This window comes from Dermochelys coriacea, chromosome 10 (assembly GCF_009764565.3).
Source record: "Dermochelys coriacea isolate rDerCor1 chromosome 10, rDerCor1.pri.v4, whole genome shotgun sequence".
NCBI lineage: Eukaryota > Metazoa > Chordata > Testudines > Dermochelyidae > Dermochelys > Dermochelys coriacea.
This window is the reverse complement of record NC_050077.1, coordinates 9,210,388-9,231,877: the sequence shown is the minus strand read 5'-3', so window position 1 is coordinate 9,231,877 and position 21,490 is coordinate 9,210,388. Positions and strand designations below refer to the sequence as shown.

The window sequence follows — 21,490 nt, the reverse complement described above, 5'->3', positions numbered from 1 at the left end:
TTTCCATGCACAGCGAGTGGATGGCTGCCTTGAGGGTCCTCTCCAGCATGCCCCTGGCGCTAGGGGTGATAACGGTGTTGTCGTTGGACCTGATCTGCGGCACCAGGACTCCAGCTCCTGGCGCTCCTTGCACCACTCCCAGCGGCAGCTGACGCGCTTCCCCAGGCAACGCGTGGCATTGCAAGCGCGGGACCACAGTAAAGCGATGTCGCCACCGTCCCATCCAAATTCGCCATCCAGGGAACCGCTCAGGAAGCTGGCAGTGTCTTGGTTGGAGGGGGCTCTGCCGATCCACCTCTTTGTTACGTCATGGAGGACGTTTGCTGCGATGTTCCTTACCATGGCGTCGGGACACATTAGCAGGCGGAAGGCGTAGGTGATCACCGCGATGTCACACAGGTCATCCATGCGGGGGATATTGGCACCGCCATGCCTGTGGATGATATAGACCAGCTCGTTGCTGGCTCTCTGGGGAAGGAACAGCCACTTCTTCACCAGCTGATCTTGTCTGCCTCGTTGAGGGGTACCTTCGCCACAGCGGATCCTCTTAGGATGAACGAGATGCGGGGGATCAGGAAGGTGTTCAGGGCGTTTATCTTCTGCCACGGTGCTAGCAGGGAAGCGTCGATCTTGGCAACATCCTGCAAGATCTCCTGGATGGTGTCCTCGGGTGTCTGCCGGACACGGAAACCCGTCGGCATGCCAAGGTGCTGGTACGCCTGCCCTTCTGCCAGAGGGATCATAGGCTCGCCCTGGACCTGGAACTCTGTCGTCTGCACCAAGTCCCTTTTGCTGCCATCGATGTGGAGAGATGCGCATTCTTTGGATGGGGCTCTGCTTCAATGCAATCGGCAGCTCGACTGGTGGCATCGAGCATACGTTGAAGGTTCTCTGGGTCGTCCGTGGTCAGGACCAGGTCATCTGCGTAAGCCAGGATGCTCACCCTCTCACGGTGGAGGTTGAAGCCATCTGCACCATTGGAGATCGCTCGCAGCAACGGCTCCATGGCGAGGTTAAGGATGATGGGGCTGAGGGAACAGCCCTGCTTAACTCCGCTCTGGATCTATTACAACCCAAAACTATATTCTAAATTTACTGTGAAATTAGCTGCACAGAAAAATTTTATTCCTCTCCTTCACTAATGTCAAGCACAGAATTGCACATGGGCAGCTGCTTTCTGCTATAGCATGCCCTTATGCGAGCAATGGCAGTTTCAGTGCATTAAGTGTGGCAAGCTCTGAATACAGAGCTAACCCGGCCATCTATGCTCCCCTTCCTTTCACTGACATTCAGAGAAGGGATTTCATTCTGCAATATGAAGGTTCAAAGAGCACAAGTTTTTAGGATGCTCTTAGTAGTATTAGAAAGAACAGCACTCTATTCAATTTCTCAATCTCACTAGAGACAAAGCCCAGGGGATTTATACCGTTAGCCATTCTGGCTGTGCAGCATTGCCATCTGACCTGCACACCCACAAACACACTCCACTGCAATAAAAAAATCTCACACAAGTGGTTCTGCTGGGCAGTTCTGGTAGCAATACTTTACCATGAGACTGCTTCCTGACCCAGTTTCTACCTTGCTCTTCACGCCTCTGTTACAAGTAGTAATCAGTCATGTCAGCATTCTGGATGGATTGCTACAGCCCCATTAATAATGCAACAACAGTAACAGGATGAATGCATAAGAATGCAGAACCTTGAAGGGTAAAAGCAGTAATAGAGAAAGTTTACTGGGATGCAGAGATTTTAAGCTGTGAACTTCAAAGCAATGCATCCCAGCTGTAGCTCACGAAAACTTATGCTCAAACAAATCTGTTAGTCTCTAAGGTGCCACAAGTACTCCTGTTCTTTTTTCAGGTGGGTGACTCACTTTCAGGGCTAACATACACTCCCAAACCACCCCTCCGTGGTTTTTACTAAACTGAAAAGCACAATTACACTTTCAACGTGGAGACTACTGTTACTGCCTGTCGGCGGTCAGTACTGTATATTTTGCATTTGACAGTTCTAGCATATTGAATGGAGGACAGTTGTAGCTATTCAGTCGGCACACTACTAGTACATTAGCTTTCACACCACAAAGATTTCTACAGAGATGGGCTATATCTGGCTTCTGTTTCACGCCCACATTCATAATCTCTTAACGGTGTACCCTAAAGCAGTGTTGCACTGGTAAACCATATGGTATAAATGATGTGCACTCTGCACCCACAATAGAAGCAGAGGAATTCAGAGATTTGGGTGTGTACTCCTGCATCTCAAACTTCCGAAAGGCGAGAGATCTTCTCTTCTAATCCCTGCAGGGTCTCAAACATAAGGCTTCCTCCTCCCAGCAAGGATTGCAAGAGCATTGTCTCTCCCTGCACAAGGCACAGCAATATAAAGGCAATACAACTCTTGTTGAAAGAGTTGCCTGTGGTACAACCTAGGTCAGATTCACCTGGAAAACCATTTTTTCCCCTGAGAAGTACAGCCTATGAATCAAAAATGAAGCTACAGGCTAGTTACTGATTCTTCAGCTGTTTGTCTCCACATTTGCTTCCAGGTGAGACAATGATCACCCTTACACATTCTATTGCTACATTTCTAATATAGGATTGTTAGTTTGAGTGATGTAACAGCTCTGGCTTCCCACTTCAACCCAAAAACGCCGGGAGTTTAATAGAACTCAAAATGACTGTTAGTAAGTTTTTCCTTCTGCATTCCAGCAATCAATAGCAATTTGGCTGTGATTTATTTATTTATTTTGGGGGTGGGGGGAGATGGAAGATCAGCCCTGTTTTATAGAGGGTCACAGGTGCCCGTTCTCACTACTTACTTGCTTACTTATTTTTATAGGCTCTTCAGCTCACACATTGTCCCTTGCCAGTCACACTGCTTCGCTTTTGATGCTGATGAAATAAAAAAATCCAACGTCTCATAAGGAGATCAGGTAAGTCATTAACCCCCCTTCTTTGCCATACACACACAAAAAAATGCAAATGCTCAAAATTGCTTATAAAAGTACCTACAAAACAAATAAAAATGCAGGTGAATGTGCTTGGCTTTTTTAAAACCTTTCTTTAATAACTTTCTCCCTTTTCATGAGAAGAGGGATAATTTTCAAAACTCTTCTTGCATTAAAAGTTCAAATGACTATCCATATGGGATTCTCAACCAATAAGATCATTAAGATTAGCTCCTGAGCATTCAGAAAGGACAGTAAAGGAATGAGTAGGGGGAAAGATGATGGGGGTCATTAGCATAGATTCTAGGTTAGCTGCTTTTTTTTTAAGCTGCAGAGATCTGAGGAAGTGTCACTTCCTCTATGGAGAGGAAGTGAGATGAACTGTAGGTTCTCTGATGTGAACAGTTTCCCCTCCACCACAATGATATAAAAAGGACAAGTGCTTTTTAAAAAAAAAAAAAAAAAAAAAATTAAGCAAGCCAACCCCAAGCATGCTGTGACCAAATTAGGAAACAAACTCCACCATCAGCCTCAGAGACAGACATTAGACACAGTGGCTTTGAATTAGTCCAGGAACCCTGATGGCTGTCTCATATGCAGAAACCTGTTTACACTAGTACAAAATGGGGAAGCTAAACACATCTTTGTGCTACATATCCAAGGATATGCCACCCTGATGCACTTTTCTGAAGAAGGTAAATGAGCTACCATGATAGTAAGACTCCACCCAAATCTCTTTTTTCACACCCCCCCTCAAATATTCAGAATTACCTTTTCAAGAGCATGACTAGTTAGTGCAAATCAAGGCGTGTCCTGAAAGTCATTCTGTCCTCCCATAAGTTTTATGGCTCTCTAGTGGGCAAAACTGAGGTAACACAGCAGTGATGGTTTTGATAGGGATCTCAGTGTGGGAGAGGGAAAGAGGAGATTTAGTTTCTTGAATAAGGTCAGTATAATGTTTTAAAATTGGCCTGGGAACACTTATAGTCTTTTCCACCTCAGGACCAAGCCTAAGAACACTCCCATCAGCAGAGCACCAGAGAAGTGTGCTGGGGCAGGTCTGGGGTTTAATCAATCACTCATACTCACTCACTGGCCCATCTCTAATCTTTACTCACCGGTTCAAGAGAGTGACTCATGGCCTTTCCTTTTCAGAAGTCATCGGATTTTAATGTCTGAAGTGGGGAGTGGTTCTCAAGTCTGTGAGCAAACATTAAATGCCTGTTCACCTCACTGTCTGCTCCCAGAACAAATGCAAACTGTGAATAGGGAATCTGCAACATTGAGGGGAAATTTTAATAAATTCAATGAGTAAATAACTTTGGTTTGTACAGAGGTTCAGGGTTGCCTCCATGAGCCTTCTAAAACATTGCAGTGATCACATTAAACTATCCCCTCCCTTTGTTCCTTATCATTGAACAGAAGAAACCAAGCATGGCAACACTCCCCCTTTATCTTTGTGAGGGTGTCTCAGGGAAGGTGGGCTGAATTTAAGACAAATCTCAGGCTGCAGAAGATCCTCAGACTTGCCTCTGGGCAATCCTTCCCCCACCCAGTGAGTCAAAACAGTCACACACCCCACCTCTGTCAGTGGCAGTAGTTATAGTCCGGTTAAAAGATGCATGGAATGCACTTTCCATAGGTTGTCATACAGAGGCAACCACCCAGCTTTTCCGGTCCGGCATCACCTGGCCAGAACACTCTTGCAACATAAAATAGTGATCTTGGGAATCCACCAGCTGATCAATAACTAGTGTTCAGGGCAATTTTGCACTGAGACACCAACAAGACATGTAGAAACAGAGTAATTCTCAAGATAGCCAGACTATCTTCACCACCACCACATGATTCTGGGCTCAATCTAGCCACAATTTAAGGGGAAGGAATGGATTGCCTCAACTCTATTACTCGCATACCAAGTTTCCATCCCACATGAAGTCAGATGCATCTTATTGCCTCTGCTCAGTAGAGGCCCAAAGGACTGAGCTATAAAGGGAAGACAGCACTACCTCTTATGGACCTGAAAAGAGGTATCCTTTGGTCAGTGGTAGAAGAGTGTTACAATCATCTTTTCACTGAATGGATATTGCTATATATGGTAGAAACCAAGTACAGGAATAAATTGTGTTGCACTTAATTGCATCGACTTACATGGGCTATTTTTATATAGCCTGGTTGAAAGTTCTTGTTTTAGGAGGCTTTGGGTTAGATACACAACAGAGACTCACTATTTCACTGATCTCTGTCATCAGGTCAGTTTTTAAAACTATGTTTTACTTTCCCGCATATCTCGAGTGTACACCTTTCCTTTAAAAGCATTTCATACACGTATGTGTAAAGGGCCTTGATCTTGCAAGGTGCTGAGCAAACTTGACTCTCAGCAATTTCCCTGGAGTTGGACATTAAGCACCTTGAAGGACAGGTCACGTGATTTGGTGCACACATTGTATTCATAGGTGGGATCTATTCCTTTAATTAGACTTTGCTATTCCATGTGTGCTTTCTTCCCACACTAGCCTACCTTGCTTGTCACCATGAAAGGTTTTCCTCCCCCCCCCGCTGCTGGTGATGGCTTATCTTAAGTGATCACTTTCCTTACATTGTTTCATGTTCTCTGTGTGTGTATATAAATCTCTCCTCTGTTTTTTCCACCAAATGCATCCGATGAAGTGAGCTGTAGCTCACGAAAGCTTATGCTCTAATAAATTTGTTAGTCTCTAAGGTGCCACAAGTACTCCTTTTCTTTTTGCGAATACAGACTAACACGGCTGCTACTCTGAAACCTGTCTTCCCACACTGTTATCTACCTTGCTTTGGCACTTCATCACAAAGTCTAAAGGGACGTTATCTGCAGAGAATACACTCCCATTCTCCCCCCCCACACCCTCCTCTGGCCTTGATCCCTCCCACAGTCCCTTTGAGGAGCAGATACTGAAATTCCAAAGTTTCTGCTGTAATATTGCTGCTGCCGATAGCATCTCCCCTTGTCCTGCCTTCTGACTGCACTGCAGAGAGCACCAAGGCTACAGACAAGTTTCATTGCCCTTTTATGGTAGAAAAATGAATCGCCTGCCCAGCAGCAGAGTGCCTTAGAGCTGAGCGTAGACGACAGATGGAAACTTGCCATTTGTTGTGGTTTTGGCAGCAATATAATGGAGCGTGTTCCCATCTACACCACTCAGCTAGAAGGGTGCACAAAAGGCATTAATCTGAAGGGAAAAAAAGCAAATCCCTGGAGTACAGAGACATACATCCACTGAACCCCAGGGAACTGCAACAGAGGGTGGGCAGGGTCATTAGCAAAGAGAACAGATAGCCTCAAAATGGTTCTACTGGACAAGGCACAAGTGAGCAGCAGGTTTCCCCATGAGAATGCGCAGATGCATGTGCAAGCGGACTCAAATTCTAGACTACAGAACACATTCATACTAAACCCCATCAGTATGGAAAGGAGCAAGATCTGCTGCATCACATTTCCATTCCTTCCCCCATCCCAGCAAATACTATTCAAACAGGGTGAGGGAATTTAAAAAATTAAACTGGGACTGGAGGTCACCACCACCACCACCACCACCAGGCAGGAAGTGGCAATATCCATTTCCAGCCTTGCCCCCACACCCCAAAAAGCAGAGAGGCAAAATAAAAGTGGCAACTAAATCCAAATAAATACTCTCAGTGAAACACACAGAGTCCAGGCATATGAACTGATGAATAGGGAGTGACACATAAGAGCATGGGACCTTCGAAATGTTTGCACTGCTGTCAGGAAGCTGAATGAGACACAGCAGACTCCGCAGCTGGGAAAAACATGTTGCAAAACAAGAAGCATTAAGCAATACTCCATATGCACATCCAACTCAGAGGCATTTTGGAGAAGCTTAATTTCTTTAACTGGAAGAATTTCTTTCCACATTGTTTGTGCAGATAGTGACAGAGTCCCTGATGCAGTTTAAGTCTTAGGGCCATATAGGCATTTAAAGCTTAACTGCCCAAATCTATGAAAAGCAAATGAAGAATATTGTTGGGTAGCATGTATTTGTTTCTAAAATTACATGCTCAGAGGAGGAAAAAAAAGTCTACTATGGAATGTGATGTCACCTTGTGTTAACTCTCTCCTGGTAGGTCCTTTGTTTACACACATTTTCCTCCAGTACAGAAACCGTCAGTTGTAAGGTGCAACCAAGACATATGTAGCTTGGGTGGCGTAACTGCTCTGTAGCAGATAGAGCAGTTTCCTACAGTAGGCCAGCATACCTCTGTACAGACCCCAATTTGAGGAGCAAAGCCCACTGATTGCCTTTGTAACTTTAAAGCTTGCTGATCATGTAACGCCCTCTGTACAATGCGGTTCACGCCTATTAACACAGACCAGGGCTGCACGGTTCACACCCCGCTAGAAAGGGCCATGCTCAAATAGAGCTCACTAGCAAAAGCTCTGTACAAGCTTAGTCTGAGGGTTTGAGTTCAACAGGAAATGAAGGTTCAAAGCAACTGGATGAGCTTGTTCTTAGTCACTACCTTCAACTCAATCTTGGGAAGTCAGCTCCAACAGCAGCTTTAAAAACTTAGCCCTTCATAATAAAAGAACATCCAATAGTTGCCTTGCTGTAGCAAAGGGAACAATACTGAAGATCTAAAGGCAAAGTGGTAGAAGGGTTTCCCACTAATGCAGGTATCTCAGAATCACCCTTTTTTCAGCAGGATAGCAGCGAGTACTCAGCGGGCACATTCGTTTCCTAATCACAGCCTCATTTAAAGGAGACACTACCCTGTGAAGAACAAGAGCCTGGAAGCTATCTAGTCAGAGGGCCATTCAGCTCAGACGCAGTGAGAGTTTCTGCACTCTAGGAGGCACCACCCTCTAAACGAGGAAGGCAACCCAGCTTGTCAGGGGAGAGAGAAGCTCCTCAGCGACATAGGGGAGTTCAGAAAGTGAATCTAGAAAATGCAAGAGGCTACCATGCAGCAGAAGGTTCCACTGTGGCTTTGAAATTATTCTGCTTGGTGTTCTGAGCTCCCCAGCACCCAGAGGGACAGTGCTGCTTCATGCATGTGTTATTACCATGGCAACATCTTTCACCTTCTCATCTTTTAGCTGGCTGGAAGCCCTGCAATGCTTTGTGCTGAGACTGCAAAGAGGGGTGACAATCTCCCCCACCCACAATACAAAGAGTCTGATACCTGCAAGCACACCATATAACACAACAGATTCCACTGCCTGCACACTCAGGGGTTTATGCAAGCTGATCATGGGGGCCACTCTGGGGGAGAAGAGGTTCTCTTTTCGGAGAGGAAGAGTATTTCCCTTGTGGATGAGTGCCTGCCCTTTTAGTTTTTGAAGTCATGAGAGAAATGCTGTTTGGTATTTTCATCAAGGGGCTTGGCAGCTTCAGTTTGGAAAACTGCAAAGACCTCAGCATGTCAAAACGCATGGGAAAGTAACATGCGTCATTAGAGGCTGGAAGGTTCAAATGCCGTGGTTGCACAGAAGTCTGCTTTGATGTGAGGCAGCACAGAGGTGGTGTAATGCATCATCAGCATGGGCTAGTCCCACTCACATTCGGCAAGTCGGAGTGCTGCTGCAAACCAGACACCACTGTGTACAGCCTCTTCCTACACAGATCATGTACATGGCTCACTACAGAATGGATCAAATACCTTGAAGTCGAGGTGGTTTAGCTTCAGCCAGCAGAGAACTGTATGATGTGCGTTAGCAGCTCCACAAAGTTAACTCCCTATAACCCAATACGAAACACCGACAAGCTCAATGCTTAAAATACAAGAGGACGTTCATGTAACACACGCAGACCACATTAAACGTGTACAAGCATCTTTTCTTTACTTGCAGAGTTGCTTGAGCTATGTTTCTCTTCAGTGAATTAAACTTTATTATACGCCCTCCACCCAGCAGGTGACATTAAGACGCAAGGTCTGGACAGCTCACTAAGAGCCAAACTTCACATATCACAGCTGGAGCTGCAATGGCACTGACAGATGGTATAGACTCATTATCAGGGATACTAGAAATCTATTTGCCATGGAAAAATGTGGTATGGGGGGGGTGAGGGGGAGTTATTTTTTCACAAAATGTAAAAACTAAAAGGTTCTCTGTTTAAAAAAAAAACAAATTTACTAAATTTTACCGAAAGTGCCAGTGTCACTTATTCAATGCACACAACCTCCCACTCTTGTGGTTGATTTTTGAATGCGCTTTAAATATACATAGCTAAACATACTCCAATAAGCTGCTTCTGGCATATAGCGGTTACTCAATGGCGTATAGGGGGTCGTGAATTAATGCATCTCAAATTTCATTTCAGCCTCCAGATATGAGTAATTAAAGTTATGTAAAGATGCCAAAAAACTTTAAAAATCACCCCTAAAGACCGTGTCACTGAGTTTAGAAAGGACAAATTTCATATTGATAAGTAACTTGCTATTCTGTACTGTACGCAGGAAGGCTGTAGATTATGTTCAAAGGCAGCCAACTGTACAACACGTGGAAAGCACCACACAAATGGAATGAAAACGAGGCTGAAACAGCAGAGTCACTGACAACAGTAAAGAGACAACGCATTGCGACTGAATCATTCTATTAATTTTATTTTATTATAATGATTGATGGCAGTGGTAGCTTCAAACATGCTTAAAAAGATATCAAGAAAACATTGTGTTTAACTGATACCTATATATTGTGACCGGGGAAACTAAAGTTCAGCATTTCATTTTAATCAAGGGAAAACGCTGATTTTTGTGTTTTTTTTTAAAACCACAGAATTTTGTTATCACAGAGAACTGAGATCCCTGCTCATTACATGCTCTTCACATGCCTATTCAGTAGTTACTGTAGGCGACCAGCAATGCCTCCCGCTTACTGGCAATTCCGCCCAATGCTGATGTTAAGACTGGTTATGTCTCAGCCACTAAGAGGACTGATCATGTGCAAGCGATGCACAAGCAGTAGCCCAGCAGAGTGCCTGGCATGATGCCTGCATGCCTCAGGCTGGATGAAGCACATGGCCAAGAGCTAATGGTTTCCACTCTTCAAGGAGTGCAGATTTACTTTTGGCCCAGACTTGAACCAACCACCACTCTAAAAGATTTTAGGGGAAGTTTTGGGAGAAGCCGAACAACATCAGTGTGAACCCTGGAACTGAGACCAGAGAGGCTGAGAGAGAGTATGAAAACAGTACGGGACCACTGGTACTCCACTCCTTACCCCCTCACAAGGATCTTGTGTCCCCTCTGCTGAAACCACAAGGCTCTCATTTCATCCCTACCACTTCACTTTATACTTCCCTCACTTTATGTTCTGCAATGCAGCCAAAGTCCTTCCAGCCAAGGAGGGGTTCCTTCCAGAGCCAGCTATCGTGAACCACTGTTGAGTCTCTGCAGCCCTTCTGATATCGAACATCCACTGCACTCCTGCATCACCCCACATTCCCATGCTAAGTATTTATGCTCCTCACAAAAAAAAAAAAAAAAAAAAAAGCTTCCTGCAAATGGGCATGTTAACTGGTAAAATCCCCATCATGGAAAGATACAAGATAAATGGAACTTGGGGAAATCATTGCAAGCACAGCTACAAAGCAAGGACAAGTCCTTCCATTTCAAGAATTCTTCCTATTAGGCCCAAAATTGTTTCTTTTGGAAGTAATCTTCTAAAAATCCTGATCACCCCTACAGACCTCTGGCTAATGCACCAATACAAGCTGTTGATATCGAGGAAATCCAGTCCCTGTTTCAAGTACTGGCAAGTTAGCCTGAAATACTGTGATATCAGAAGAGCCAGCCAATCAAAAGGATAGTACATTTGGAGCACTGATCAACCTGAACCCTCTGCCAGACCTTCATGCCATAACATTCTGAAACGAATATCTGTAATTTTAGAAAACTGTAATATTCTTCAAACTCTGAATTCTGCTTACTTGCTGTTATCGGTGGGGTTGACCTGTATGGTTCACTTAAAAAAAAAAAAAAGAAGAGTGTTCTATTCTTTTATCATGCAGTTTTAAAAATTGGTTGATTGTGCAAGTCATTGGTGCCATCTAGTGGTTCGCAGCCTTTCTTAGCCCACACGTAAGGATGCTGTAGTTTTCACTTGGGCTAGCAGTACAATTTCTCAAACGTTAACCGGTTGACATTAGTTCAGTGGGTCTGTAGCTCCAGAATCCAAAAAGCAACTGCTGATCCTTCATCAGGCTAGTCTTGCTCTCAGCTTCACAATGCTGACAATAATGTAATATCTATTCTTAGCAATACAAGTTTCTCCAAAAAAAAACAAAATTAGACTTAGAGTACAAGACAATTAGTTCTCATCATAGTAGGCAAATGGCCACATAAAATGTAGAATTAAGAATTCTCAGTGGCTACAGTAGCTACAAGCGTGAGCACAATTCATTTAAGATAGGAGCTTCTGTGATACAGACCATCCCATAAGAATCCCCAATACTGTGGCTTAAGTTGAGCAAGACTCATTAGGTATTAGAGCTTGGATACAGACACTATGTAGGTCTTAATTCACTGGCAACAGTGAGTTAGGAGGCACTCTGAGAAAAAATTAAGTCCTACCATCAAGATTCTACATGCATTTAGCACTCAAAGTCTCTGGAAGAAACTAAATCCTATTTCTCTACAGAGCAGATGCAGCACAAGCTGTGGCAGTTCAGGGTTTCCCCATTCTGCTCTGCCAGTGTACTTCTCTTCTGACCTGGTGAGACTACCTCCATGGCTCATTCTCCATGACCCATTCAGTGGCTAAGCCCTCTGCTGAGATGGCAACAAGGGTGCTGTTTAACGGGTTTTGTGAGGAGTATGTAATTTCAAGTCCCGTGAGTGGACAGTTTTCATATAAACCCTTCAGATGGTGACTTTCTGGCACTAACAAAGTCTGGATCCAGAGTGGTGACATGCAGCAACAATAGAAAGTGTCATTCTATTAGGGAATTTGATTTTGGTTTCCCTAGTTCTCTTAAAGTTTCATTAGTTAGAATGGTCATAAAAACCAAATGACATTTTAAAAAGACCCTATTACCACTCCATTTTAAACTCATGCTTAAGTATCTTGAGAGACATTACTGTGCAACCATCTCCTAAGCGGAACGCACAGAGCAGAATTTAACCATGTCTGTATTAACAGTACCCTGAAATGCAGCCCTGCCTTTAGTCACGTGCCTTAACAGAAGACCAACAGCCACCCTGGCAAGAATTCTATCCCTCCACCACATCCATGTCACATGCACATTTCATACCGCTAGCAAAACAGAGCAGCCCTCAAGCGCTATACCTCAAAACTCTGAAAGAAACGACCAGGTAAATATCAGCCCTTTACCTTCCTGCAGCGAGGGTTGGGACAGCTGAACCGCTTCACATCGTTGTCCAGGAGCGCCGGGAAGTTACAGAAAGGACACCTACAGCACAAGAGAAGATAACATTAACATCCTATATTGAGTAACTCTGTTGTAACAACTCAACATGCCCATTAACAAGGTAGTCAGCTATGGCCTGTCTATCAAAATAAATAAATAAATAAAAAAAAAATAAATTCAATGACCTCAGCACTGCGTCTTTTCTTCCTACAGTTCTCCGATTGCAACCCCTCTTTGTGTCCTAAAGGTCATGTGGTTAGTGCTGCTTCTAGACTATTTCACACAAAGGATTAGCGCAGAGCTGATAAACCACAAGGGATGCAACGCTCTATTGATTCTGATCTGTTTCTACCGACCAAAGAAAGCTAGCGTCTATTAATAAAAATATTCAGGGGGTAAGAAACCTTAGTTACAGACAGCCTTTAAAAAAAATCCAGCTGCCTTGTGTTACCAAGTCAGCTAATGTTTTGGGCTATAGAACCAGAATCTACTGGAACACTAGGTGTCAAACTACCACTTGTTCATCCATTTCACCGCATTAACCCACTTTGACACACTGGGAACTCACCTGACTAGCTCATCCGCACAGGCAGCAGCCACCTCTTCCTCAGCTTTCCGCTCATAGTATTTACACAGGATGTTCTCTGGGAGTACCTTCTCCAGCTCACTGGTTGGGAATGAACATGTGCAGCTCCCTTCCATGCAGCTGAGCTCTGACTACATTGGTGAAGGAAGAGACGAAGAGACAATGAAAGTTCATAAAACATAAGGCACCACTCAATTCTACTGAATCATGATTGATTCAACAGAACTGAGTGGTCTAAGACAATGGAAATGTTGGTATTGAAACTGACATTTCCAGATGTGACCACAGCAGATGACTGCATCAGTGCAGAGGTGGAAGGGGAACAGATAATATATCAGACAAGTGCCATATACCATGTAAACACTCAGCTATCAAACATTTTCTGCACTGGCAATTTTCCCACAGAAGGTAGATCATTAATGGCAGAATTCACCCTTTTCCAATATTTTGAAATATTTCTCCCTTATGAACAGAACAGTGACATTGTTTTATAAGATAAAGCCTGCTAAGTGTATACTTTTGTTGTCGCATCCAAATCACAACCCCGTGTGAACTTATTTTAAAAGTCACAGACATTCAACTATGCATTAGTGTTGCTACACCACCACACTGCAGTTCCTCCACTTCAAGCTGCATCACAAGACATGGTACACACTAATATCTATGAACGTATAGATATTTAAAAGCTAAACAAAAAAATGGAATTGGAACACTACACAGGAGAATCCCCCGAGTCTTCACTCCCTGCATACCTCAGAGTACCGGTTTTCAAACTTTTTGAGCTGATCCACACTTTGAATTACAATTTTTGGTTGCACTCCCCCAACCCAGACAAAAAAAAAAGGTGAGTCGTGGGTGGAGGCATCACTTCCTACCCGAGCACTGAAGCCTGAGCCCCGCTGCAGGGGCCGAAGTCTGAGCCACCTGGCATTGCAGCTCGCCCCCTCCCCCCCACAAAGGTTCCTCCATGCCCCCTTAGGAGAGCGAACCCCCTAGTTTGAAAACCTCTGCCTCAGAGTTCAAATCTTGAGTCTCAGCCACCAACCTACCCCACTGTGCAAAACTAGGTTACGGCTGTGGTTTGGAAGCAAAGACATAGGAAGAAAGTGAAAACACTGTCTTTCTTTTACTCGCCCCATTGAGCCTGGCTACTGATACGGGCAACTGCACACTTCTGGGAAAAATGTTGCTTGAGAACCTTAATTCCGCTCGCTTAACTATTTAACCTTAATCATACATTAACAATTTTTGTGCATTTAGCACTGTTAAGGAGAGTTTCAATTCAATGACAAAGATCCCAGTATGTGGTTTGTTAGCTATCTGCAGGAAGGCAAGACAAATTTGGTTTTTTGCTACTGAAGTCTAAGTGTGTTCCACGCGATGGAACACTACATAAGAAGTGCAGTCATACCAAGTTCACAAATTCCTCCAGCATAACTACATACTTCACATTATTGATTACATGAACCTATACACGATGCCTCCATCCACCTTTCATTCTCGTGTTGGGACATGCTTACCTTCCCAGAGCCAAAGACTGCCTCCTGAGCATATTTGATGAGGCACTCCTTGCAGAACAAGTGACCATCTGCACACTGCGTCAGTTCCTCAAACGCGAATTCCCCATAGCAACAACGACACTCGATCATCTGACCATCCTGCAACCCATTAAAAAGATTAATTCCCCCACCATCCAACCCAAATAGCAACAGCAATAGGCTACTGGAAATATATAAATGAGACACCCATAAAATTAGCATGTGCGGTTGAGACACAACCGTACCACCCTGTCTGAGACGCCCAATAAGCTGAAAGTGGCATGAGCATTTCTAACAAGAGTAGCTACAGTTTGTAACAGTCAAATAGTTGCTTTGTTTAGAGTTTAAATTCCCCAAGAAAGTTAAAAAACGGAAGTTCAAACCACTCTCTAACAGACTACGATATAGGACAAACCATCGCTGTAGCCAATTACCAAACCCATGCACGCTTTGGTGTATTTGCTAGTCTGCCTAAGTGCTAAGAATGAGGGGATTTGAATGACAGAAGAATAAAAGTATCACTAGAGGGGAGGAAGGGAACAGAATGCACCATTCACATTTGGAGACTAGAATTCAAGTTTAGTGGCCTGCAACTATCCCAAAGGATATTTATCCATATCACAGGCCAGGAATATGGTGCATTGGCAGCAATGTTGTAGAGGAAGGGAAGCTTGCACAGTTCCTGTCTGTGATAAGATGGCACTGATGGAATTAGGCACGGTCCCTTCCTTGTAAAGGCCAATATGCACTCCAAAGCTTAAAGGTAATGGATATTGAAAGGAAAAAAGGTAATTCATGGCAGCTGAATAGAAGTCCAACTATCATCTCTCTCAACTGAAATGGGAAGGCTTAAGTTTTCAAATTTCTAACAAGCCCCGGTAGCAAATGGAAGAGAAGCCTCTCCAAGAATAGCACATCTGTTTTAAATTGCCATAATGTGCATAGCAATGGCAACCCTGATTACTAATCTACTGGAGTGCTGGCAGTGGCCAATCAAGTTATTAGCAGCAACCAAATGAGTTACTACAGATCATTACATGCATCAATACTGCTTTCCTGAACTCAGCTGTTGGTAATCTTTTCTAAAAGCCAGGCAAAACACATATACACACACGGGGTTTTGCCAGCTCAGCAAAAGCAATCCTATAGCAAATGAATGGAGTATGTGAGGAGACAAACAAGTCAGCTTAGAAATAAGGGAATAAATGCAAATACTTATTACAAAAATCAGGTGGCAGAGCTACTGACCTTCTGATACTGCTCCTCGTTCATCTGCAGGGCAAGAAGGAAGTCTGCATGCTGACAAAGACATGTGCATTTGTAATTATAGGACTAATAATGCTCCATTCCAGACACTAAATACTTTTATGTAATCTTAAGGTTTAAGGAGCAGAAGTATGTTACACAGGACAGGCTGCCCACAAACTGCTCAACCTACCATTCCAATTCCAGTTATCTATCAAGCTATTTAAGACTCTGCTCTTAAACCCCCACTGCTATGAACCAGATTCCAGACAGTCAGCAAATTCAGGCTCTTGCAGACCCAATAGGCAGAGCAGATACCAGAATGAAGGGCTTTTACAGAGATGATTGAGAGCTTCTGCCTTGTTTTTGAAGGAACACCATCAATTTATATAAAGTTTTTAACGCAACTCTTTCCCCAACAAGTCAGTGTTAAGCTATAAACTCAGTCTTTTCCTAGAATATGAGAAACAGAGGCAGTTTGTAGTAACGGGTGGCATAGACTTGGGTTCGAGTTCTGCTTTTAGTTTCAATGTAGGTAGACAGAGGAGTTCTACAGATAGCATGCCTAGCCTCCAGAAGGTGCAGTGAGTAGACAGATTGCCTTGTAGGCACAACAGGGACCATGCTTGCTAATTATAGAGCTGTATTCACAAACTCCAAAGGAAGTCTTACCATTGGGATTGTGATGAAAGAAGGGACGTTACTGCCAAACGGAGGAGGTTTAAAGCTTACTAGGACAGAAAATGAGCAGTCCTAGAACTCAAGGAGCAAAATCCAACCGCACCTCTCCCCTGGATTAAGGAAGGTCCAGAATGGCATTTTAACTTCAGCTCAGCATCCCAAATCAAGTGAAAATGTGAGCTGTGAGATTTCTCTAGGCAGAAATGGTAGTTAGCTGCCTACGCATGTAGTAAGCTCTGAATAGGTTGCAAGCTTGGCTATTCCCAAGGCACCAAACCACAGCTCATTTCTAAAAGTCATGAATGGGAACTGGGAGGAGGGAGAATTGATATTCAGTGGTTTATTCAGGAATGTGTATTTCTGCAGGAGACAGACAGACTACGAGGGCAATTCATGACAGTCTCACCTCTGCCATCTCTTTAATTTTCTGTTCATAGAACTCCTGCTCCAGTTGCACGGGTGGGAGAAGCGAGAGTCTGTCGTAGGACCTATAGTGCCGTCTCTTGTTCTCCAAGAAGAACATCCGCTTCTCAATTTTCACGTCACCTAAAGCAGGATAAGAAGCAGGATGAGAATGGACTGGGCAGTGAGAACAAAGCTCAGGGTGTTTCCTTATCTATACCTGTGACACGACAGACCACTACTCATTATACAACTTCAGAGCTCAGAAGCAATACTGTATCAAAAAGACATGTTATTTATTCATGAAGAATACCATATCTTCACATCTATACTAGATAGCTGCAGAAAACGTAGAGGTTTCAGGGTTAGAGCACCTAACAACGGTACCTTCTGTGGTGGGTAAGCTCTGCTTGCAAGATGCACACAAACTGCCATAAACACCATCTGCTGCTTACCTTGCTCAAATTTGAAATCAATGTAGGAAAACTGGTTCATTTCTTTCCTCCTTTTTCGCTTCCCACTGTTTTCAGGAGACAGCTCCTGCCATTTTTTGAGGGCATCAGAAAAGGCCTAAAAAAAAAGGAAACAAGGAAAGAGGGACGTTAACACAAACACTCCAGATAAGTCTCTACTACTCTTTGCAAGAAAACAAGAACTGTGTGTGTCCACTAAAGCGCTACAAATTGACAGGGCCTTCAAGTCTGACTTGAAGCAAAAGCCTCAGAAATAAGTCTGCTTCTCCATCCTTCACTCATCCTATCACCTAAGAGACATGGGGAGATCACATTGTGTTGGAAACAGAGTGCTTTATTGTTCAGGCACAGTGGAATGATATACAACAACCCCTAAAGTGCTATCTATAATGCTGCAATGCCAGTATCCAGAAAGTAGTGGGTACAGTCTGTAATACATTCTGAAGAATGTTTTTGCGGGTAAATCTGTGAAGGTTTTAGGGCCATATCATGCTCTCTCTGAACTCAACTAGGAGCAAAACTTTTCTACTAAGCATTAAGCTAGTCTGAGGGGTGAGGTGGTTAGTCTTATTTCAATGTTGTGGTATTAGATGGGGGAGGGGGGGAGGACTAACAGTTTCAGAAAAAACTGGTCACTAGCCAGCAACGACTTAGACTAGGCTAAAATAAATGCATTGCCCATTGAACTCACTTTCTTTGAGTTGTTCTGCAATTCTGCTACACGGATATTCTTCTAAAAGAAAACTACCATGCAAGCTAAATCTAAGGGGGCCAGAATGGCTCAGTAGCCCAGTAGCCTCAACCAATTCTTTATAACCCAAGTGATTAGAAAAAGAATGAGTGAGGAGAGAGGGATCTCACACATCAGCTGCAAGTTACACAAGAGTCTGATCACATCTGATTGTTACTCATCTAATTTAGGAGGTGACACTCCGTTATGTTTAAAGTTGTGTTTGTATACAACTGACATGTTTGTCTTAAGATTTGGTTAGCATAGGCTCTACTGGCAATTACACCTCCTTTAGGCCATGAGGCCTAGAATATTCCTCGGGACAGGCTATGTTGTATCACCACTAACTAGCCAGCATGCCCAATAACTCTGTATTCTGGGAGAAGCATAACAGCATCAGCAGCCGGATGGTATACTTCAGAAATTTCACAAAATCAGCCATTTCCTACCAGCCAGTGATCTGAAGATCAATTGCACTCCAAGTAAAGGAGCATTTTTAATACTAGCCGATGGTGCAAACAAAGGCACCATGCTTCCCCCTTCCAGTGCCAGGGATAGGCAGCCTTGGAAAGAAAAACAGAATCTGACTGAAGAACCTTTCGTGTGATTGCATAGTGTCCCTTGAGTTCATGTAGTGCCCACTTGATGTCCTGACTGCTTAGCATTTTGAAGTCGGCCATAAGGAGGTCAGCTGCTTGGATAAAGCATCGTTGATCAAGTGGGGCGAGTTTGGAAAAGTCAAAGTAGTCCACTTTAGGCACCTGGAGAGAACATTAAAACAGGAGTTAACGCAAGCCTGACCTTTTAAAAATAAAAAGGCTTTCCTCTTTCAGCAGTGATGAGCGAACATTGGCAAGATCACACAGAACTAAACTGACTGTTCTGAGTGTGTGCACAGTGTGTGTAGAATTAGGTTATTCTAATGATCAGTGGGTTCATCTGAGTAGGATTAAGATTTGCTCTGTTCTCAGAAAATGAGACTTAATCTCTATGCCGACTAGCCCATGTATAACCATTTGAGATCTACTTAAATAAAAGGAAAGTAGCCAATGGGGAGACAAAGAACCTTTCCAGTTACTTTTGATGGAAATAAAGTGGGGAAATACACTGAAGCAGCTAGCCAGTCTAGTGGCTGAATGGCAGTGCTCCAATGCCACACGAGAAGATGACGATTAGAATTTAAGTCTACTTCATACTCCAAGAGCTAGGTATGCAGAAGCACTCCATATTACTATCAATCATCTACTGAAGAGGACTGAAGGGGTTAGGGTGCTTTCCATTTCTCCTTGATGAAAGGAGATTGTGTGTGGTGCAGTCTTGTACGGTACATTTGAAGTGATAAACTGGTAAGAACTAGGAATGCCCAATAACCAATGGAAGAAAGCCCTTTGGAAGTCATTTTACCAGCATGCTTTGGATAGAATTACTTGTATTACAGATATACCAAAGGACCCCCAATCAGGGATCAGGGCCCCATTGCACAAACATACTGAAAGGAAAAGCTTTTACTGAAAGCAGCCCAAATCGAATGTGTTTGCTGGGATGCATATTAGATACGAAGACACTTCTCACTTGCCTTTGTCTCATCTTGGCTGGCGAGCAGGCTGCTATTGGGATTTAAAACCACTCTGCCTTCCTTCTTTGGATAATCTGGATTTTCCAGAAGAAAATTACAAAGTCTGCAAAGATAAGTGTAGTTACTTGTGGGTTTGTGAGCCCACATCCCTGCATACATTCTTAAATTTTAGAATGAAGTGGGTTTTTTACCCACAAAAGCTTATGCCCAAATAAATCTTAGTCAGTCTTTATGGTGCCATCGGACTCCTTGTTGTTTTTGTGCAGACAGACTGACACGGCTACCCACTGATTTTCAAATTTAGCTTCTTCAAATTAAGAAGTCCTATGGATATGCTACAGCTGGGCACCACAGGCTAAAAGGCGGCATTTCAGGTTAGAATAAACTACCGCCAGGATGGTTTGAAAGACAAATCCACTTGCTTTTATTTATTGTTCAAACATTTGAACATTCTTTTACTTGACCCTGAAGTTCAGTTCACACAGATGAGTTAACATCATAATTATTTCCATATCAGAAAGGAGATGGCAAATATGACTTACTTCATTACATTTAAAGGCAGCTATGGTCAGAAAAGTGGCCATGTTAAATTAGACACCTTCTTTGGGTGCATTTCAAATCACTGTTTTTTATTTGAAATCAACATTTACTACTCTGTAATTTGTGCTTCATTGTAGAACTAACAGCACAGAGATTGAATAGGGAAGAGTAACAGTCATCATGCATGCAGCACGAGCTCAAACCCAATGGTTGCTGTTTCAGCTAGTACAAAAACACCTTTTGAAAGTTTTGTTTTAAGATCAAAGAAATCCAAGAGCACAAAGGGGTGTTGCTCTGGCCCTGCACCAGCCTTTCCAAGCCGGAGATCTGTTTCAAATCTTAGTTAAATCCTTCGACCTCCATCTATCCTCACACAGAAACAGAGAAGAAACCATGTTTAAACTTGGTTTGAACGTAGGGTACACGCTCTGTATATGGGTTTCAGTGCAATAAGGTTTAAGTCACACAGGCACTGTCTAGACCATGTTAGGAACTGGTTTAGCTACAACTGTTTAAGCCATATTTACATTTTTTTGTTTTAAAAATAAACTACATACTTCACTCCAAGTCCAACGCAGCAGAGGTTCTACTACTAGCGATCACGAATTTGGCAGATGCAAAAGTTTCAGTTTAGCTTAACTAAAAGCTTTTGCTCAGAAAAGGCCACGGCAAACAGCTCATCAGGTCATGTACGCTGCCAGAACTGTGAGCAGATGATTTTAGAACCTATATCTACAGAGGAAATGGGTTGTAGTGATCAGAGTAAAGGACTGTGAATCAGAACTCAATGACATATTGCCCCCTCTGTTACTGAGGTTATGACTATACTGTGGCAAAAGACCCATAGCAAGGCTGTGGCCGGCCCAGGCCAGCTGACTTGGGCTTGCAAGACTGAGGCTGCAGCGCTATAAAACTGCAGTGTGGATGTTCAGGCTCAGGCTGGAGCCTGGCCTCTGAGATTAGGGTAACCAGACAGCAAGTGTGAAAAACGGGACGGGACGGGGTATAATAGGTGCCTATATAAGACAAAGCCCCAGATATTGGGACCGTCCCTATAAAATCGGGACATCAGGTCACCCTATCTGAGATGCTCCCACTCCTCATGGGGTCTCAGAGCTCAGGCTCCAGACCAAGCTCAATCATCGGTGCTGCAATTTATAATCCCGCAGCCAGAGCCAGCTGACGTGGGCTCTGAGACTCGGTGCCGCAAGTTTATCGCAGTGTAGACACACTTGCCAAAACTAGCATGGCCAGTCAGGGCTACACAAATAGTTCCTTAGTCTCTCCATCCCCACAATGGGATAAAACCTATCTCAGAGGTGCTAGGAGGAACAGTTAATGTTTGTAAAGCACAGAAATTTTTCAATGAAAGGTGCTAGATAACAGCCTTAGCATTCTTCCT

The 21,490-nt window shown here is 43.6% G+C and overlaps 1 protein-coding gene across 5 annotated transcripts in view; it reads right to left on the bottom strand.

Annotated features, from left to right (window-relative positions):
* The window catches only part of RNF216 (ring finger protein 216), a 115,209-nt gene that overhangs the window by 59,672 nt on the left and 34,047 nt on the right, over positions 1–21,490 (bottom strand). For all 5 annotated transcript variants that reach the window (XM_038419432.2, XM_043493252.1, XM_043493251.1 and 2 more), the window contains exons 6-13: positions 19,549–19,651; positions 18,569–18,733; positions 17,225–17,339; positions 16,774–16,913; positions 15,690–15,740; positions 14,424–14,561; positions 12,886–13,034; positions 12,281–12,359 (exon numbers count right to left, since the gene is read on the bottom strand). In XM_038419432.2, coding sequence (XP_038275360.1) covers positions 12,281–12,359; positions 12,886–13,034; positions 14,424–14,561; positions 15,690–15,740; positions 16,774–16,913; positions 17,225–17,339; positions 18,569–18,733; positions 19,549–19,651 — 940 coding nt within the window. The remainder of the gene's footprint in view (positions 1–12,280; positions 12,360–12,885; positions 13,035–14,423; positions 14,562–15,689; positions 15,741–16,773; positions 16,914–17,224; positions 17,340–18,568; positions 18,734–19,548; positions 19,652–21,490) is intronic.